The following is a 21,948-nucleotide window of genomic DNA, read 5'->3' on the forward strand; positions in this document are numbered from 1 at the left end:
GATTTATTTACCGCTACAACACATTTTCGTCCTGATAACTTATTCTTTAGTAACGCTCAACAGGGAAAACTTTTGTAACGGTAAATGCCCGACAAAGTTCTGTAAGTTTCCGACATTCATGCTAACCTCAACAATGTTACTGAAGGAGTTTGGTCACGTTGTGCCACACATTCGTCACAACAACTAGTCAGCTTAGATTACATGTTTATCGGCATATTGACTATCTTACAGATATATCTTCCGACTTCTTCATTCCTGACTGCCGGTTTGACTGAGTTTGGAATCATCGATCATAAAGTTGTTGAGCACAACTGAGATTAATTTTTCACGTTTAAGTTACTTGTTCACATCAACGTGCGAATTACTAGAATTCTTTATCGGGACGCGAAATATGTGTACCTCTGATTTGAACGCTAGTACCACCAATAAATCAAGAGATTTAACTTAAGTCGTTTGACCTTCTACTCTTGTTAATGAATACTGAAAGTTTCTCGCGGTTAGTATGTCTCTTATCTCTACTCCAATGATCCTCCGGTGCCTACACAAACAGTGTAGCTCATAATAATGGGTATGCTTCGAGTAAGTAACCTATTTATCTTGTTCTGTGTCCGATTTAAAACCACAAGGACGACATTCTTAACCAGAAGTGTTATCACGGAAAATCTGTGTTGTAATCTCAACCCAATCAAACAAAAAGGGAAATGAAGACAAACTTTAGGGAAAGATAGGTGATCATGTGTCAGTAGTTTAAATAACTTATTTTCGTAAGTTGGAGATGATTCTTTGGGGAAATAGTGCAACCCAATATCTTTATTTCGGGGAAAATTTTGTCCGTTTCGGGTAAACTTTGGGGAAGCCGCAATATAAAACTTTGGATAAATAGCACAAAACCCCAAAATTTCCCCAGGTTGGAGGAAAATCCTCAAAATGTTTGGGGAACTTTAGGGTTTTCTGGAATATTTCCCCAGAATCCTATAACTGGGGGTTTTCCCTAAAATTTCCTCAAACTATGGAAAACTACCAAACCTTTCACAACTTTGGGGAGAGCCCCAAAATTTGTCCGAAATTCCCCAAAGTTTCCTCGAAATAGGGAGATTGAGAATTCTGAGGAAATAAAATGGTGGTTCAAGTTGTATTTTTCTTTGTTTGCTCGGGAAGCATTCTTTATTTTCCATGATGTTGCTGTTTTCTTCCAAAAATCAAAACATCTTTCCATAAACCCACCTATATTTATATGGGAGGTTTGGGGGAATATTCTCCCTAGATTCTCCACGTCTATGGATTTTCTCCCAACCGTATCACCCTCCAAATTATTATAATGAAGTAATAGAGACTTCCCCCTAGGACTGACGATCAGAAAAAAAATTGTTTGAAGGTTTGAAAGTTCAGATCAAATCGTTTGCGACTTGTATTCCACTTTTCTCACTGAGTAGTAAATTACTGGAATTCCCTACCAAACTGCACATCATCGGCACCTGTTGATGCATTCAAAATGAGGTCGATCTCCATAGTACTACAGGTCACAAAAATCGACATCAGCCACTCGATCTATCTTTACATCTGAAGTCTCTCAAAAGTATGTTTACTTGCAGGAGTTCGTAATTATGACAAAATTCTGTACAAAACAATGGAGAACCGAAGTAAGCCATTTGTCAACATAATCCCCAGTAGTAATTAGTATCGATCCACGGAGTTCTGTAGTTTAGTTTGTTCAAACAATTGATATCCCACAATACCAAGCCTATTAAGTGAATAGTAACAAAGTTTGCCAGGTGTAATGAGTGTGTGTATCGTAAAGGCTTCTATTTCCTAAAGCTGGTTTTAGTTGAGGACTCATCATAACATTCAAAAACCACTAAGCCATTCTAGAGTATGTCTAATATCGTTTGTGATCGTTATTCGTAAACTTGCATCCTCGTTTTTCTTCAGATTTCGCACTTGTTCACTTTAGCATGTGCTGTTGGAAGAGCCCGTAGTGGTTATACCTATATCCTTGTTTAAATTCTCCTTACACAAGTGAAAGCTCTACACTTTGAGCTTCAAAGAGGCTATGCAGTTGCATTTATGAGTTGTATGATTTCTGTTCATCTTGATGAACTATGGTGTTTACTGTTTTTTTCTGGTGCAGTAGTTTGGAAGAAAACTTGGAGTGGCCGAACCAAAACATAGTATCCGTCCAAGAAATCACTGACAATCGAACTTAAACATGTCAATAGGTATAGGCTACGTGGTTGGGTCTGCGTGGTTATCGTAACCAATGGTCAGAGACTTCGAGTGACATGGCTCCAAATATTATGCCATGGTGCAAGTGCATCTATTCTCTGTCTTTCCCCAAACTCAGATTCTAAATTCCTCACAACCTTTATTTTCATTTCATTAATTTATATTTTCTCGATTCATATCGTCGATGCCTAATCCTTACTGTTACCACAGCCCCCGAATGGCCTGGTAAAGACGAGAGTAGTGAGAGTCAGTTCTCCCTCTCGAAATGCTCTCACATGACCACGTGCGTACAACTACTGCCAGGGAAGTCCTACTCTGCCTTCTCGTGGCGGGGCTGTTGCTCACAAAATTGAAAGGACGAAAAGCGAATATCCAGCTCTTTAACCGGATTGGTGGACACGGAGAGTTCACCTAGGGGAGTTGGAAAACCCTGATTCCAAACCAATGGTGCACATGGGCTCCAGTATCCTGAAGGAACAAATGGCGTATGAACCTATTGTTGATCACTGGCTACCATGGGATTGCATCTCCTGACATTGCTCCACTGCCTTGTGAATCAGACCGTTAGGTCGAAGGCTCCGGGTGTGGCCCCCTAAGAGAACCATCCGCTTCGGTTTGGGTACCCGAGCAGTATCACAGCTCTCGCACAAACCAAATGAGATTTATTTGGTGCATATGTATTTGGTGCCTCCTTGTACCAATATCCATGTGTTCAAATCATAACAATACTGTCAAATCATATAACTGAGTGTTTCGTAAACTCTCTGCTAACCTATCTTTAGTTAACATCTTGTGGTTTTTTGTTACGTTATTTTGAAATTTACAAAACCATATACGCAGAAGTTCTTAAGTGTCGAATATTTCTAACAATGGTAGTGAAGGTTATATAATTTGTTTCTATTCTGTAGATAGGTATTTTAACCGTCCTATTAATCACTGATGCGGTAAACACACTACGTCTTAAGGGGAAATGGAATCCATCCAACAGATATTTGTTTTTGACAAAGTTCGGCTTTCAACGGACTCAAATTGATGAACTTGAGGCCACAAGGGGTTATATTTATGGGACAGTGAAGCTAGAAAACGTGTCAAATAGTGAGTTACATGATTTGTTAGTTGGTTCTTTTTGTATTTTTTGTATTGTTTTTTAAGAAAAGTATTTTCCATAATTATCGACAGTTCATATTTGTGCGAGGGCTGTGGTACTCCCGGGTGCCCAGACCGAAGCAGGTGGTTCTCTTAGGGGGCCACACCCCGAGCCTTTGACCTAAAGCTCTAACCCACAAGGCAGTGGAGCATCGTGAGGAGATGTCCCATGGTAGCCGGTGACCAACGATTGGTTCATACGCCATTTGTTCCTTCAGGATACTGGAGCCCATGTTCACCATTGGTTTGGGATCCGGTTAAAGGGCCGGACATTCGCTCTTCGTCCTCTCATTTTCGTAAACAACACCCGCCACGAGAAGGCAGTGAGTATGACTTCCCTGGCAGAGACTGTATACGCGTGGCCGTGTGTAAGCATTACGAGAGGGAGAGAGGGCCCACCCCACCAGGGCATTTGGGGGCTTCAATGTGGAAGTGTCCGTAGGTATGGTATGTGCTTTGCACCTTCGAAGTGCAAACTACTTCTACAAGACTGACAGGATTCTAGTCCTGTACTCACCCTGGATGGTGAGCAGATAGAAGTAGTCGAGAAGTTCGTGTATCTGGGTAGCTACATAAGTGCTGGTGGTGGTGTGAGCGATAAGATCAATGCACGTATAGTGAAAGCCAGAGCGGCTTATGCCAATCTGAGCCATCTTTGGCGCCTTCGTGATGTCAGTCTGGCTGTAAAAGGTCGGATCTACAACGCGTCGGTGAGAGCAGTTCTGCTCTATGCTTGTGAAACCTGGTCTCTCCGAGTTGAGGATATTAGACGACTTTCTGTGTTCGATCATCGCTGTCTCCGAAGGATTGCTGACATCCAGTGGCAACACCATGTTAGTAATGCAGAGGTTCGGCATCGTGTGTTCGGTCACAGAGACGAAAATGCAATTGGTGTCACCATCTTGAAACACCGACTTCGGTGGCTTGGACATGTTCTCTGAATGTCGTCCCAGAGAATTCCACGTCGTGCATTATTTGCCGACTCTGGGACTGGTTGGAAGAGGCGGAGAGGTGGTCAGTGTATGACATGGTGTCGTGGTATGAAAGAAAGCTGTAAGGGACTGGCTTCTGTTGGTCCTTCACGACTCTATGGTTGGGGTCCTAGAGATGGTGCAACACAGTGGCTAGAAACGTTATCAGATATGGCTCAGAATAGAAACCAGTGGCGATCCTGCTGTAACCTTCTTTTACTTTCTTCATAAAAAGTGGTTGTGTCTCCCTTAACTGAAAGATTTCTTCTGATTGTACGTTTCTGTTTCCCCCATAATAATAATAATAATAATAATAATAATAATAATAATAATAATAATAATAATAATAATAATAATACGCCATTTGTTCCTTCAGGATACTGGAGCCCATGTGCACCATTGGTTTGGAATCAGGGTTTTCCAACTCCCCTAGGTGAACTCTCCGTGTCCACCAATCCGGTTAAAGAGCTGGATATTCGCTTTTCGTCCTTTCAATTTTGTGAGCAACAGCCCCGCCACGAGAAGGCAGAGTAGGACTTCCCTGGCAGTAGTTGTACGCACGTGGTCATGTGAGAGCATTTCGAGAGGGAGAACTGACTCTCACTACTCTCGTCTTTACCAGGGCATTTAGAATAGTCGGTTGTCATTCAGTGCCTAACCGGGGCTTGTAAATGAAGAATTTAGGATAATTAATGAATTCCGGTCCTAATGTAGTGAATGAAAACTCATGTACCGTAAACCAATATGTATATTGCTTTATGCAAAATCAAACTGCTTTGGTAAAATACCAAGATCATGCATTAAATATATCATCAAGTTGTCCCTCACATATTCCACTATTCTTCCAATCATGTTGCTCTTCCGATTACTCTGTTTTCTTTCCTCTTCTCTTTATGTCAACCTTCTGCTGGTAAGTATTCCACTTCCAATTCCCACTACATACTAATTATGTTTATTTGTATAAGTAGCCAACACCACACTAATAATGTGTATAGGAATTTTGGACATAGGTATATCTTAGTTCCCCATCATTTTGTACTTTTTGACCTTCAAATGAAAATTATGTAGATCTACAATTTAGTAATGCAGTTGTCGATAAGAGCTCTTTCCCAAGACTCCTGGTCACTTAGAAATGTTATGAAAGTTTCCATCTAAGATGGTCATGGCGAGTAGTGTTTATAATACACTCATGCTTTTTATTTCGATGTTTGCTAGGAAACACTGAACAGAAGAGTAAAAAACTTAACTAATATTTCCAATTCACATTTCTGTTAATTTAAGTATTAGCTTTAACTAATCATTCTGTAACCCGTGAAACTTGGAAATCGCATGAAATAGATGTTTATTTTATTTTACTTTGTCTTACAGCACATAATTTGACAGACCTTGCTACATTGGTTTTGGTTGACGGTGAGTTCATTATGGATCTTTATGGAAACGCCACAGAATCAATATGGACACAAAATGTAACTGCTACGACATATCAGGAAAGTCAGTGGCTCATGGAAACTGAACGTTGCAACAAAATGTTTGATAAAATCAACTCTCTTGCTTGGCACAAGACGTGTTCCCCTACAGGAGAAATGGATTTACTTCGATCCGTACCCTGTTCTTCATCTGGGCTTTGCGCGGAGGAGGATGATCCTGAAAGTGTAGTACCGAATTCACAATTTACTTTTATTGTGCAAGACCTTCGGCAACCACGGTTTGTATAAATGTCGTGTATTTTTTTCTGAAATTCAATCAATCTAATTTTGTTTCGATTGTACTTAAAATCAAACAACCGGTTCATTGTTTATTGTATTTTGTTGGAAGTGATAATTTAGAAATCCTGTAATGTTATTGTATGAAAAGGTAGTCACAATTAAATACTTTGGATATTGTTTAAGTATTAGATGTACCAAAGACCTGTGCAATTGCTGCCATTTTAAGATGCCTAGTATTTTATTTTGTTATTCTGTCAATTTTCACGTTATCGAGTAAGAAATTGTAACCAGTTAAACTGGAGAAAACGTGCTTCATCTTACCAACTTTTCTCATGTAACTCATAAAAACCATAGGTAATATATTACTAATAAAACCTTATAGTACAAAATGACTAAATTATTGTTATTTGTTTATGGATTTTTTCTGTTTCACATTTCATTGTCAATCCCACTGCGTACATATATATGTCCGTGTTACATCCGTACCATTGAATAAATCGGTGGCGGTGACTTAGTAGTTCGGATGTTTGACTTTCAGTCACTAAGTTCCAGGTTCGGACCTCGTTCCACTTGTTTCGATTTGGGCAACCAGGGAGTTTCACTAACCTTCATACTTGAAGTGTGGCTCATACTCAAGCACCTGGAGAATGAGTCGATTTAATTAATTACATGAATGTATGTAAACAAACTTCTCAACCATTTGTTGTGTATAATTCCTATTTTGATTATTTTGAAAGATATAGCTCAGATATGTACATGTGCATTCCTCAAATAAATGGGATGATTTTTTATATGCAGCTAAAGTTGTGGGTAGTTTCAGGTAGAAACTCATATTTTTGATTGTTCATCTTAGGTGAGGGATTTTCGCGGTCTGAATCACTGTCAGTATAGAAACCGATCTACAATGTCTAATGTTCTCGCCATTTAGCGTGTTGATAAATCCCAACAAGCCAAAAACTTAGTCCTAAAGCTTTCACCGGCTGGCATCAATTACGCAACATGAAACCAACTGCATCACAATACATACTCACTTATTGACCACATTACAAACTTTGTGTAATTCGACCAGTACTAGTAACTAGTCACTATGCAGTAACTGATTATCGTTCACTGATTTTCTTCTGTTTTTGAACGTTCTGTTTGTTGCTTTTAATTTCCTGTGTTTACCTGTTTCCGTCGTCCTTGTATTCTTCATCACCCTTAGTACTATTATTTGTTTTTTGAATTTTCTTTGGATTTCGATATCAATTAGCGAACATTTCATTACGCTTGAACTTGTTCTTATGTTGTCTTTTACCTACATTTGTTCTAAAACATGAGGCAATCTTAAAAATGATTTCAAAGTACTCGTGAATTGGACAGCGTTGTGACGTTCGGTCTCGAAATTCGATACTGATACGTAATCTTCCTATACACGAGTCCAACTGACTTCTTGAGTGAAAAGACTGGTAGTGAGAAGGAAGCTTATTGAATAAGTCTAGACGAGAATGTACGTACTCATATATATATATATATATATATATATATATATATATATATATATATATATATATATATATATATATATATATCGTATAGATACAACCCATTCCTTGACCAATCACGTTCACTTATCATTTGGTTGGTTTTTGATTGACCAAATGTGTCAGATAGATTGAATAAAAAAGTTTCATACACCAAAGTAAACGGAAATTTTTTGGTAACTCTCTGCAAACAATAGCTAAGATTTTTGAGATGAAGATTGATAAAATCAAAGCAAAATTCATGTTAGAAGAAAAATTTTTAAATGAGATGCAGTATTTTTGAATTCATAACAAGATTATCCCAAGCTTTCTATGTTGAATTAAGAATCATTTATTTATATAGTAGGAAACAATGTGTGATAAGTAAGTCTTGTGCTTCATTCATACTATCCACAAAAATGAACGCAGTAAAAAGTGTCGATGAATGCTACCTATCATTAGATGATAATACGGTTATATACGGTAAAGTTAAAAGCACCATATATTTTTGTTATATGTCTTTTACAAGTAAAATGTAACATTTACCAGAATTTTGTATTGATTCATCCTTCAAGTTAGTATTTAGAATATAAATAATAAATTTATTCGGTAGCTAAGTAGCTGCAATTTGCTCCGTCTTATGGTAATTGGCAAAGTTCATTTTTAATTTGGTAGTTGACGTAATATAGAAGAAATGAAATTTTTCGAAATGGTTTTTCATTGATTAGTGTAATTTGAATTTAGATTTATTTTCCCTTTTATATAAAGTTATTGGTATTTGAGTTTGGTCGCATGTAAACGTAATTTAACTACATGTAAATGGGAGACTACTGCAATTCCTCGTCATTCAAATCCATCATTATCATCGTCATCAACTTATTCCTTATTAACAGTGATTTATGATATATGGCTTGTTAATGGTGAACCAAAATTACAGTCTTTCAATCAATTTGAACATCATTTCTCTTTTGAAACACATGGAATCGCACAAATGTTTTTTATATTTCTGTCACTCTATATTATTTTGAATATAACAACACATGTACGTTTTAACTGGCTGTTTATAATTTATCATTATGTTCAAGTATTGTATTGAATTAGGTGTCGTTACATATTTAGAGAAAAGAACATTCGTTTAAGCTTTTTAAATATTCCTCGTAATATATGGTTAGTAACAATTCATTAAAAACTAGCAAATAATTTAAATAAAGTAAACTACTCTATGACTTACTAGTATTGTTTGCTGGAAAGAAGTGAAGGAGCTATTTTTGAAATGTTTTAGTTGTTGTATATTATTATTACGCAGTGTAGACATAGGTGTTTTTAAATGAGGGCGTTATCATCACATACTACGCCAATCAAAATATCAGCACAAGGGTTCTTACAACACAAAATACCTCAGCCAATCTTGTACTTGTACCTCAACTACTTAAAAAACAAAGGAAAACAAATAGTGTACCCTTTGCTCCAATCGACTTTGATACAGGAGAAAATGAGCAGGCAGTTCTAGAATTTTTTGGTGTCCTTGAGAACCAGTTTTCTAGAATGCAAGCGCCTTATTCAACGGTAAGCGCACAGTTAAAAAATTCGAGGAGGAGATTATTAAGAATTAAAATTGTTGGCTGATGAAGATAAAAGTTATGGAAACAACGCCTATCTCAATCGAGAATTATTGGTACGAATACTCGGTTAGTGGTTTACGTCTGGCTCTAACTATATTCCTTTGTTTGAAGACATAACACTGTTGATTAAAAAAAACTTATAAAGTTCTGTTACATCGAGGTCGGTGCTTTGCAAGGAAACCATATTACTGAAGACCTTTTACTTAAAAATTCGTGGTGGGGTTGTAGTTCACAGTTAAATATGATCTAACGTGACTATATCAAGATTTGCTCATTAGTGTTGCCCATTACTCAATTTGACTAAATTTTCTAATATATATTTTGATTTCATGCATCGAGAACCACGTATGCAGCACCGTCATAATAAGTGAATATCCCGATTTGATCCAATCTTCTGAATGCTAAATAACAATGCTGGAATGCTTGAAATGCACTTCTCATCCCCAAACACAAAACCCTTTTGTAATATATCAAAAGGAAAAACATCTGTTAATCAAGATGCTCATTTTTTCTGCCCATTCGTATATGGCTATATCCCTTGATTCGTTCGTGGATATTGTTTTATTGACGATGTTAATAACACTTGTATCTTTTTCTCTACTGGCATCAGTTCTTTATTGATTACATTTACACTCAAAATAATTCCTAGTTTAACCGGTGATCTTTTTGTAGAATAATGTAGACGACTTATTATCGTTGTTCTGTTTTATTGTTATTAAGAAATTTTGTTTTGCTTGATGCAGATCAAACTGGCCAACAACCGTTCACTTCATGTTTGCCTCTACCTTACTCATCTTTGGTTGGCTAGTCTGGGAACACTGTTGGCTGCTGTTCACTGGGGTGTTTTTTCATTCGATGGTCTGGGACTAGGTCTGATTTCAGAGCTGGGAACAGTAATTACACAATGGGCAGACTCAGTGTTCCTAGCTGTCCTATTGTGTACATGTCAAATGGGTTTCAGTCCTCAATGTCCGTCAATCGCATTCCAATCTTGTGATACTTCCAAAGCTCTTCGTCCACTAACCTCCAAAGTTTTTTCCACTTTACCAACCGGATTCCTCCATCTTGGTAAATTTAGTCATAAATTGTACAGTTACGATCCTATCCAAGAAAAGATTTATGCTAGGCCATCAACTAATCAGGAAAAGTCCACATCATTTTGGCCATATGTAATTTTATTGGTTACTCTGTTGGTCGGAGTCAAAACTTTACTGTATATATGGGCTATGGTGAGTTTTTTCATTTTCTGCTACTGTCGATACTACTACTTTTAGTTCATACTTTTCCCTCTTAATGTTTGTATGTACTTGTGTGAAATGTATTGTTGTACTCATTGTAGCGTTAGAATTTGATATAAAGCTTGCGGCTGATATGATCCTGAAGCATAAGTATCACTGACCAATAGTCATATACGAGAGATGCCTTGAATACATGTCGGAAGTAGAATCTCAATGAATGTACACTTATTTTCTTGATTGCTAATAACGATTACTTGTAATATTTCTACAGTTGTAATATAAACTTGGTGTTTATGAAGTTATTCACTAGTTATAATTTAAGTGTTTATCTTTATGATAACTATCAATCACCAATTGGAGAGTGAATAGTTTCTGGTCAATATTTGATGTAAAACAAAAATCTTAGGTGATTTTTTAAAGATTCAAGTAAATTGTCAATGTTTTGTAACTTATTACTTTGACCAGATTTCTGACTCTTCTGTTTGTCCAATGATTTAGACAAGCTTATCCCTTTTTAATCGACTTTATAACCGAGAAATCACTTCCGTGACAGCCAACTTCTCATTGCTCGCGAGCTTTTGAAGTGGTGGAGTAGAATTTCACTTCATCTGTTCTTTTTGTGCATATCAATTTAAGTGGTAGCTCATTTGTTGAAGTATTTGATTTTTAATCATTGGAATGGGGTAAAAAGATTCGGGCTTTAGCGCAGTTATTTTAGTTTGAGAAGTCCTTCAGTATTTCTGTCTGTCACATAAATTGTGACTTTAACCAAACACTCCCATCTGTAGTGGGTTGCTTAGTCACAAAGAAAAAACGCATACAGAGTCTTCATTTTGATGATTTTAAACCAATTATCATTCTCTATCATCAGTTCCATAGTATTAACATAGGATCATAAGGATTAACATTGAATGGTCAACATTTTCCATTAAGTTCAGTTCGGAAAAAGTAAAAGAAATTTTATTGTAATTAGTTTTTGTGAAAATTTAGTAATTTTATAATCAAATTATTTAAAGGTTTAGTTATTATTACTATTATTGTGGAGAAACTTTTCATTTGTTATTCTCATTAACGAGACTTAATACAAGTTCTTTTTGTTCATTATGCAAGATCCTTTCTCTTATCAATAACTATTGTAGATGGCAACAACCAGTCAGGTAACTGCTATAGCATTTTGTTTATTGGAAGGTATTATTATGGGGATATTTTATTTCATGAGTTGAGTGATTTATTTGTAAAATTATCAGTTTCAACTTAAAGAACACCACTAATTTTTTAATAGAAAAAAAAACTTAAAGATTTCACCAGTGGTAGTTTAAAGTATGATTTATTGGTTTACAGTGGGTTTATCAACCTCATTGTAAATTACATATTTTGTAATCCGTAGTCGGGAATACTTTTGGTGAAATGGTTTAAATTCAATCGGAATACTATTCATTCTTCAACTTTTTCTAAATCTTGAGTTTTAATGCTAATCAATGCTTTCTTTTTTCCGATTTCAATCATTCTTCCCAAACTATATTTCCTATATTCCTAGTTTTTACTATGATTAAAATTGTTATTTCGACTTGTTTGCCTTTCTGTTGTCAATTGCTTTTGTCCTTTATACTGATTTGAAGAAAACTTATATTGACGAACATTCGCGGTTGGTCTCTTGTTATTACTTGACTTAATTGTGTTAACGTTGCTTAAAAACGGAGATGATTAATTGTTTCAACTATGTATCCACTGACTGTGCATAGAGTTAGTTCTCTTCGTAAATTCTTATTAGATTAAATAACTAAATAGATTACAAAAGACAGTACATTGAGGACAATTTATAGAATCATCACCGAGCAAATATATTCAACTCCATTTTAAGTCACTCTCCAATGATAAAATTATTGTGCAACGTTTCTTGTGACTAGACTTAATCCAATTAAAATTATTAAATTATTTGTAAGACATTCTCTGTAACGGTTCATTTTTTCTTATCTCTTTTAGTTTGATAGAGACCCTGTAATCGATTTTTCTGTTTGGAATACAGTACCTGGTTGCTTATTGTTAGCCTTAAGAATTTGCCTAGTGTTCTGGATATTAGTAGTTGTAGGACGCAGGCATTTTATAGCACAGATTTGCTCTGAGTCGTACAATATGGATCTATGTATCTTGGGGCCAAATATTAATACAATGCAATTTGCCGCTGGTTATCTCCTGTGGATTGTTATCTTACCATTAGTAGTGTTTATCGGTGAGACGAGTGTATCTCCCTTGTGGCGAACAAAAACTATATCAAGTAAGTATTTATCTGGAGAGTTGAATTTCGTAGTTGGTAAAGTCATTTGATCTTTGTTAGCTTTTGCTACCTTAACTTTTGACCATTCCCCACCCACGCACTTCATTTTTACAATGTAGTATATATAATAAGCCCTTGTATGGTGAGTTTGATGATAAGCTAAGTAAATGAACTTTGTTGTTGAGTTAAAAGTATCGACTTTTAACCAACGCAACACTATTTTTGAAATAATACACAAATCCTATGCTACATTTTTTTTTATATCTTTGAGTGTAATGTTATCAATATACATTAAAAATCGGCTCACTAATGTTAATACTCAGTTCTAAGGTGCCAACAGAAAGTCGGTTCACCTGACTCTATTTAACTTGGAGGTTAGTTTTAATGATGTCTACAATTGTTATATATTGTAGCTTAGGATAGAAACCTTCATATGGGTACTAAATAATAATTACTCAGTTTTTCGTACTGTATTGAAGAGAGTTGTCCTGTTCACTCAATTAATACGGTTTCCCTGTGGCAGGCGTTAAAAGGTAAACTTGGTGCTAAATTTGACACTATCTTCGTGAACTGTTGATATCTTAAGGTTTAGTTTCTCAGAAATCACCTAGTCTATTGTGAACATAGGAAGTGAAAATAACAAATTCTTAGAAAGATACTCGAATACCATAAGAGGTAATCTCTCAAATTGTCAAGTAAACAGTAATGTATATGCGTATTTGTTTTATTATTTGTGAGAAGTTAGTTAGCTAGCTCAAGTGGCTAGTTTTATTGACTGTATCTGATTACTTATTGAAATTTCTATATTAATGTAATCAGTTGAGTCCCTTACAACACTTATGTCCACTCATAAGTCACTAGTTTGTGTCACTGGCACAGTGTGAGTATATTTATTTACAAGAAATCACTGAATAATATATTACAAATAATATACTGTAAACAGCAGTCATAAGTAACGTAGAACTTACTGGATGTGTACATCAGTTCAAGTTGCCACATATCAGCACAGTGAAATGTAATTATCAAAACAAATGCCTAGACAGCTGATACTGTATAAATGTACGCAGTAACTTCTCAGAAAAAGTCATCAAAGTTCAATCCATTAAAAAATCTTAGTGAGAGTTTGATCTATTAGTTGTTAACTTTTGTCAAATAATAAAACAGTTAAAAGTACACTACGAAATCCTATAATCACTGACCACTCCATTTTGAAATTTCAACCTTGCAGTTCAAACAATTAAAAATGACTATATTTATAATGGTTGTGTGAGCTTAAAATGAGATAGATGTAGTTTGAGTTAAGTGTGAAAATGGTAGTTAACTTGATGATGTTTCAAAGAAATTCTCGATCTTAAACATTACGATCTATTTCTAAAGATTTATTTGTTCATCGTTATCTAGGTGAACATATTTATTATAATACTGTTGAATGTAATTCCTTATTATGATTGACTTTATTGAACTGAATACGTTTTTGGATTATCTCATTTCTTAGAAGTATTTTTTGTTGTTGTCATATTTCAACATTAAGTGACATGAACATGAAAAAATTACACTATTGATTAGTTTGAACTCATCTGATTTTTTTTAAATAAAGATTTTTAATGTTTCATAACATGACACTATTGGTTTGTATGGATTTTGTATTTAACAATTTATTAAATTGTCAAGTACCTATTTCTTCCATTATTGTTCATCTAACTAAATATCCATTGAATATTATTTGTTTATTTGCCCGCAAATGCCCTGGTATGGCCGAGATTGGGGTGGGCCCTCCCCCCTCTCGTAATGCTTTCACACGGCCACGCGTATACAGTCTCTGCCAGGGAAGTCATACTCACTGCCTTCTCGTGGCGGGGGTGTTGTTTACGAAAATGAGAGGACGAAAAGCGAATATCCGGCGCTTTAACCGGATCCCGAACCAATGGTGCACATGGGCTCCAGTATCTTGGAGGAACAAATGGCGTATGAACCTTTTGTTGGTCACTGGCTACCATGGTACTGCATCTCCTGACGTTGCTCCACTGCCTTGTGGATCACACCTTTAGGTCAAAAGCTCCGGGTGTGGCCCCCTAAGAGAACCACCTGCTTCGGTCTGGGCACCCGGGCAGTATCACTACCCACACACACACACACACACAAATATGGTGTTGCGCATATGTATTTGTTGCCCTCTTGTACTAATATTTATGTGTCCAAATAAATAAAATAATTTGTTTGTTTATTATTAGACATGTGAACAATCCTTGAAACTACAATTGACTTTAGTGAACTTTTATCTTTGTGAGATAAAAGTTTAATTAGCCAATTTGATTTCATAACCATGAGATTGCCATTATTAATCTTTGATATGTATTATGGTTACATAGTGAACTAGCTAGAATATGTATGTATTATTATAAGCAGTATCTGAACGTAGATTAACATTGAATATTCTTTAGATCTTTTTGAAAAATGTGTAATTTTCAGTTAAATTTTGAGGGGTGAATTTTATGAATAACAATTTACTGATGTTGATGTGCTAGAGACTATTAAAGAGTCAATGAATCGGTAGTTTCTAAGTGTAATCAACTTCTTTATGGCAACTTAATGGGTTATGATCACTTGACATACAAACTTATTTTAGTTACATTGTTTATAATTTCGCATGTACTTTGGGAATATATACACCGTATGTGGATCTTTAGATTAATAATAACGTTGATTATTTTCTACTTTTAGTTCAATACTGAACATCCAAACATTTCTTATTGTTTCATTTTGTTCCATTATAGTAATATGCTTCTCTACTGATTATGTCGCGGCTGTTGCTTACGCTTGTCTTTTATGGCGTTCGAAGTAAGTTTTTGAGATCTTTAATTGATTATTTTCCTTAATCATGTGTAATATTTAATCTTCAATTTATTTTACTCGGTTTTACTATTGCCATCGAAAAGTTTCTTACTGTCTTTGGTATAATTTAGTAGAGATAGGTAAATTGACAATTTTGGTCGACTCAAATAGTTTATTGTTTTACTGAACGAAATTTTTAATGAACAACTTTAAATATACTTATTGTATTTTGTTAAAACTAGCTAATGATACTAATTAACAAATTCCTTGAAATTGTAAGTTATTGAAAAATGAGTATATTCAAGTTTTCAGGATAAATTTACCAATTGTTTTTTTCAACTATTCAGAGTAATATAATAATAGAATGGCTCCTCCCGGGACCCTTCTGGAATTACTACCGGTCCCAACCTAGGTGAACGAGGGTTGGGTGTAAGATTAGCAATCGTATTTGGTAAGAGAGGACGTTGCTCAAAAAACACCAACCAGAAATGGTCATTTAAACCATTTACTCTGCACTGGGATTTGCAAGGTCTTCATATAAAAACGTTATGACATCTAATGATGAAAGCTGTGACTCTTCGAAAGCTATAAGGCTTATCCCTCTTCTAACAATCAAAATAGGAGTTAATATAGGTACATAGAATGTCCGGAAAATGTAGCAGACTCGAAAGATCATTCAAATGGTGACAGAAGTGTGATGACAAAACCGGGATCTACTTTAAGTACGTGAAGTCTATTGAACACAATTTGTACAGAGATTAGCTTCGGGAGAGGAGGTGCTATTGTATACTGGTCATGAGGAAAAAAAATACTACCACACAAGGAGTTGGTCTGGTGGTGTTCAAAGAAGTACGAAAAGGACTTATAGAATAGGAATCACATGGCTGAAAGATCAAAGCATCTACCCTGTAAAACAAAGAAGGAAGGGATTAGAGTGAATGTCATTCAGTGCTATGCACCCAAGAATAATAGCAACAAAGAGGCTGCACTGCATCTGAGAGGACTGTCCAGGAAAATACCAGCCCATCGTGATAGAGAACCTAGACTCCAAGGTCAGAATAGATAATACCGGGTATGAAGCCTTGATAGTGTGACATAAACTGTTTGAAAGGAACGGAATGGCGAAAAATTGGGACATCTTTGCTTTCAATAACATATCTATAGGTGGTAACATTTTCCCCACAAACGCATGTAAAACGCCACAGGGATGTCACTAAACCACAGTACAGAAAACCAGAGCGATTGCATTTGCATCAATTAAAAATTCAGGTTCATGGAATGCGTAAGAATAAAGAGACGAACGTATATAGCTTCTTATCACCACCTCGTTGTGGCCGAGCTAAGCCTGAAGTTAAAGAAGCATTGGATAATTGTCAAAGAGCACTACGAAGTCAAATATAGCCTCCTTTCGAGGTGCTAACATACTCAGTGAATTCAAAATAACTCTCAGTAACAAGTTCCAGGCCTTACAAATCTACTAGAAGATGAACAAACCACTGTGGAGGACAACTGTAAAGGAAATAAAGAAGCAATAACTTTGATATGTAAGGGGGTGCTAGGCATCAAGAATTACCAACATAAATATTTGATTTCCATTGACACTCTGACCAAGATTCAAGATAAGAAGTAGTAGACTGCATTCAGCAACAACCGCACAACAACAGGGGTGGTCAAGCCTCAGGCTAGATGCACTGAAGCAAACAAACAAAAGAGAAGCATTAAGTATGAAAAGAGTAAGTATGTAGAAGACCTAACAATGACACTAGAAAAAGCTGTAAGAGAAGGAAATGTGGGACAACTATATGATACAATGAAGAGGCTATTCGAAAAATATAGTAAACCAAAGTAACCTATCAAGGACAAAGAAAACAGACCAATCACTGAGATCCAAACACAGCGGAACAGATGGGTAGGTCACTTTGAAGAACTCTTGAATAGGCCAGTCCCACTGAACATCGAAGCAGCACACGCAGACCTTCCTATAGATGTTATCTTACCAGCAACCAAAAAAATCAGCGTAACCATCGGACAGATAGAAAGGGGGAGAGCATCAGGACTGAACAACATACTGACTAAAACACTAATGCCAGACATAGAGGTAATTGTATTAATGTTCCGTGCTCTCTTCAGGAAGATTTGAGAGGAAGAACCAGTGATTGTATAGAAACTTGATCATTTATCTTCGGTGTTAGACCCAGTTCATCTACATTTTTAAGGGTAATACAATACAATTTCATTTAAGTGGTTAACAATATATTCAGGTTATGTTTGTAAACTTGAGAAACTTGGTCGTTCCAATAAAGTCAGTAATTTAAAATGACTGTTTCTATTCGTGTATATTATATTCGAAGTATATTCCTCGTATATTTCTTTTTCTTCCTTTTTTTCTCAAAGTTCACTTTTGGATGAAAACGTGTTGGGTCATCGTTGCTCAATGTAACTTTATTCTTCCCTTCCTTTCTGCTTTCCTACCCTCTCCTCTCTGTTTGGATCCTGCAAATCATTTTGATGTTTATTATATTCTACACTGTTATTATTATTGCCTTTTTATTTTCAGTCTATCTGTTAAATTTGTGCATTATCAACAGATCTATATAGATGCTTCAGAAATATGATTTTTTAAGCGTTGTTTTTTGTATTGATACCATGTGGATTATATTCATTATTTGCTCTTTTGGAATTTCAAGATGTATGTTCATTGTTTTCTTCATTCTTTATTTCCATGTTCACACTAGTGGATTGTCAATCCTTTTTTTTCCTCAGTGTTTTTTGTTATTTATATATTTGCTCACAATTAATTTTGTGACTGATGATTGCATAACAGATAAGTGGATTTTGGTCTCCTCACTTTATGTACTATTTAACTATGACAGTGGTGATATGACTTAACTTTAAATATAATGTACATTTTTAAAAATTTCGGTAAACAGTTCACAATACACGTAATATATTATTACTTTATACGTTTTCGGATTATAGTTTATTTATTAAATTGTATTCATTTGCAATAGTGTATTCAACTGATGGAGAAGCAGTTTATTTAGTACAATTATTATCATATGTGCTTCATAGGGAAAGGCACATTATACAAATGTATTCTCTATAGTAGGCTGTTTTTTTTTAAAGAGTTAACCACCGTTTAACCAATGGAAATATACTAACATTTAGTATAATTTATTTCCCGGTCATATAAACGAAAAGTGGTGTACAAGTAATACGTTTTTAAAGCTAATTTTATCCAACATATCGACTGTTCTTATTACATTACTCAGGTTTCCAAAACTAGTCAGAAACTGACTAATAAAAGCGAACAAAGCAGCTTGCTTTTAAGTTATGAATGTACTAGTCTTAAATAAGTTGATTATTTAGGGGTATATCATTCTGTTTAATCGCTTCATAGTACAGACAGACCTAATTTTATTGGTCAGTTTAGAGTCCCTTAAAATAACATAATCCGTCTTGACTTCAGACACACTTTATTAAATGGTACTGATTAGCGCGAAACCTAGTTCTCGGAGTTCCTGTTGGTTGCTTCCAGCCACCTAGGATAATCAGGGTTTTGTTTTGATGGCATACTTAAATACCACTATGTGTTCATAAGATGTTAAGGTAATTAATCATGAAATGGGTTAAATATAATAGGAAATACATTAAAAAAATCATAAAAATAAAGAATCTGTTAATTACAGAGGGGAAGGGGTTTGACGATCAAGCAAAAATAGGTCTATAAGGTATGATTGCAATAAATTGATCAAATGGTGATCGGATAGGGGGTATTCAATATTGACTATATGGTTTCTTAGCTGGGGTGGATTTCTATGATCTGACTACATATCGTTTAGTAGTTGACCGATGGATTACGGATTGGTTACGGAAGTTGTTTTTATTATCTGTGCTTTAAGAAACAATACGGTGTTTATGTGATTTCATAAATGTTTCTCCTACCAAGTTTGTCACGTTCTTCGACAATAATGATCTAGTGTCGCGAAGCTTAGCGTTTTAAGAAATCATACTTGACAAGAAGTCATCAGGGCGACCAGACTAAAGTATGTGGTTTTAGATTAAAAAAAATAATATCCCCCACTCAACTGAGGTCCGAAAATGTATGTTAATTAATGTTTAGGTAGATGTAATAACTCACAAGAGAAATTAATAAGAATAATTTCAAATGCATGGAATCTGAAAAGCTAACGTGATGAATACTACCAATCTACTGTACATTAGTCAGTGTCGAATAAGGAGATATAGTGAGGACTAAGGAATTATAATTTATTTCTCTGACAAATCTGTAAACAGTAAGGAAATTATCCAATTATCAATCAACAAGGAAAACAAATATACATTGTCAATAGTAATGGTGATTATTCAAACTCCTATAAGTCAATAGTTGTACTTATCAATCGAATGTAGTCGGAACAAGAATGGTTATTGTTTAAATAAAAGAAATATTTTAGACATACATATGCGCGATAAACTGTAAAGACGCCTATACTCAAACACAACATCACTTGTCCTACGTTATGACTTACAGTTATACTTTTTAAATGTTTATCTTGTTATCTACCGACTGTAATAACATTTTTAAAATATCGTAGTAATCATGACTTACTCATTATTTTATTTGTCACAATTCTGTAATCCAACAATCAATTGTTAGTCACCATAATCTTAGATATATTATAACCCATCGTAATGGACAGTTCAGTATCGAAATTGTTCTCTATTCGACAAAATAATATTTTCATGTCAGCACATGAATTCAAATAATTAGTGAATAGAAAAATAGTTTTCAATGTCTGGCGTGTTCGTTGCCAAGTAATTTAATACCGATAAAGCATGTTTACAGTAAGACTTGTACAAATTAACTACGGTACGTTTCTCTTAATAAGTTGAAGTTGGACTAAAACAAACGAGATTATTTAAATTTTATTCTAAGTGCTTTACGTCGAAAAAATTATTAATTCCTTTGACTAAAATTCATTCTTTATAAACTGATGAGTTGTTAGATCATCTAACACTGCAACCCAGTTCATTACTTTAATGGTTGAGTATGAAGTTGGTACTAAACTAACTGTTATAGGTATCAATGTCAGGCTTGAATTTGATAGTCTCAAAGAAATTTATATTTATTATAAACTAACTATTATTTTCTCTTGCTAGATAAGTTGTAACTCAGACTCTCCGTCAAAAGTCTCTGGTTTCGAATTTGGGAAATTGGGAAGATTTATATTATGAATGTATGTCTATTTGCTAATAAATCCCTGTATGTAATTGTGGTTAGTTAGTTAGTTAAAGGATAATATTTTCAGTTATTAAGTTTTAGGCTAGAACTACATCAATGAAATTGTCAATGAATAATTTAACTAACCATCATCCAACATTATAACTCATTGTTGATTATGTAAATATTTAAATGATATTACTCAGTTCTATTACTCTAATGTTGGAAAACGTAAAGATATTAAGATCTTCTATAAAAAACTAGGACTATTAGACAGCGTGGATTAGTTAAACGTCATCACTGAAATTTTTTTCGAAATAGAACCTATAATTGATGTCTGCAGAATTTCTGAACTCATCTGATAATTTATATTGAGCAGATTACATGCTCGGTGCCTGGCCAATAACTACAATCACTTATTGGAGATATAGTGTGGCTTATCTTAAGTTTGAATGCAGTCGAACAGGAGCGTTTACTTTTTATTTCTTCCTGGGTTTTGAGTTTTAGTATTATCAGATACATTCTTTCTTTTTTCACCGTATACTCGATTCGTAGTCATATTTACTGTTATTAGTATAAAGATCATCTCGATTTTTGTGGGATTCATTTCGTAAATTTTATCTCATCATGCTCGTTCGTTATAGGAACTTAGGTTGATTAATAGTTTTACCGAACTACATGCTGATTATAGCTACTAAAATAATCTTGGGAACAATATTTGAAAGCTCGTTTCGTGTCATTATAAAAGAATGAGTTGTTTAGTTTGTGTGCTTAAAAAATTGAATGAAGGAGCTCCAGCGTAAAGGTAGCCTAGCAGATGTTCTCGTTAAAGATGCCACAGATATTTGGAGTTTGACAATGCCTAACCCGTAACACCTTTTATAATCGAAATGTGCCAATCCAGTCAAATCAAAAGTCAGAAGCGAAGAGGTTCGAAGATATATTTAATAGGCTGGCTAGCGGTCGTAGATGTGTAGCATGGTGTACCCACTCGTGATATGGTGCGGATGCGTGACCAAACGGATTCAGTTAGGTGAGTCCATTAAAACTAATGCGGCCAGTGTCAAATGTCAAAGACTTGCATAGCTATTGATTTTGTGGACTTGTTAACCGCTACATCGTAATCACTTACGATAGCTCAGTCGGTTTGATCAAATTCTGAAATAATTCGAGATAGTTTTACCTACAGTTTGCTATCAAAAGACAGGACCA

At 35.0% G+C, this 21,948-nt stretch overlaps 1 protein-coding gene across 1 annotated transcript; it reads left to right on the plus strand.

Moving 5' to 3' along the window:
- The first annotated feature begins 443 nt into the window (after nucleotides 1-443).
- MS3_00001955 (uncharacterized protein) lies at nucleotides 444-18,487 on the plus strand. Its single transcript, XM_051209479.1, has 8 exons — nucleotides 444-579; nucleotides 3,132-3,318; nucleotides 5,709-6,045; nucleotides 8,317-8,590; nucleotides 9,914-10,399; nucleotides 12,392-12,683; nucleotides 15,458-15,521; nucleotides 17,910-18,487. The coding sequence occupies exons 1-8, from the start codon at nucleotides 565-567 to the stop codon at nucleotides 17,953-17,955; spliced, it is 1,701 nt and encodes a 566-aa protein (XP_051074934.1). The 5' UTR covers nucleotides 444-564; the 3' UTR covers nucleotides 17,956-18,487.
- Nucleotides 18,488-21,948: the final 3,461 nt, after the last annotated feature.

The sequence above is a fragment of the Schistosoma haematobium genome, chromosome 1, assembly GCF_000699445.3.
Source record: "Schistosoma haematobium chromosome 1, whole genome shotgun sequence".
NCBI lineage: Eukaryota > Metazoa > Platyhelminthes > Trematoda > Strigeidida > Schistosomatidae > Schistosoma > Schistosoma haematobium.

What these genes read in the sequence shown, in the direction of transcription:
- MS3_00001955 (XM_051209479.1), top strand. An exon ending in GCTAGAAAACGTGTCAAATA is followed by an intron (nt 3,319 to 5,708) that starts GTGAGTTACATG and finishes TTTGTCTTACAG; the next exon opens with CACATAATTTGACAGACCTT. An exon ending in GCGAACAAAAACTATATCAA is followed by an intron (nt 12,684 to 15,457) that starts GTAAGTATTTAT and finishes GTTCCATTATAG; the next exon opens with TAATATGCTTCTCTACTGAT.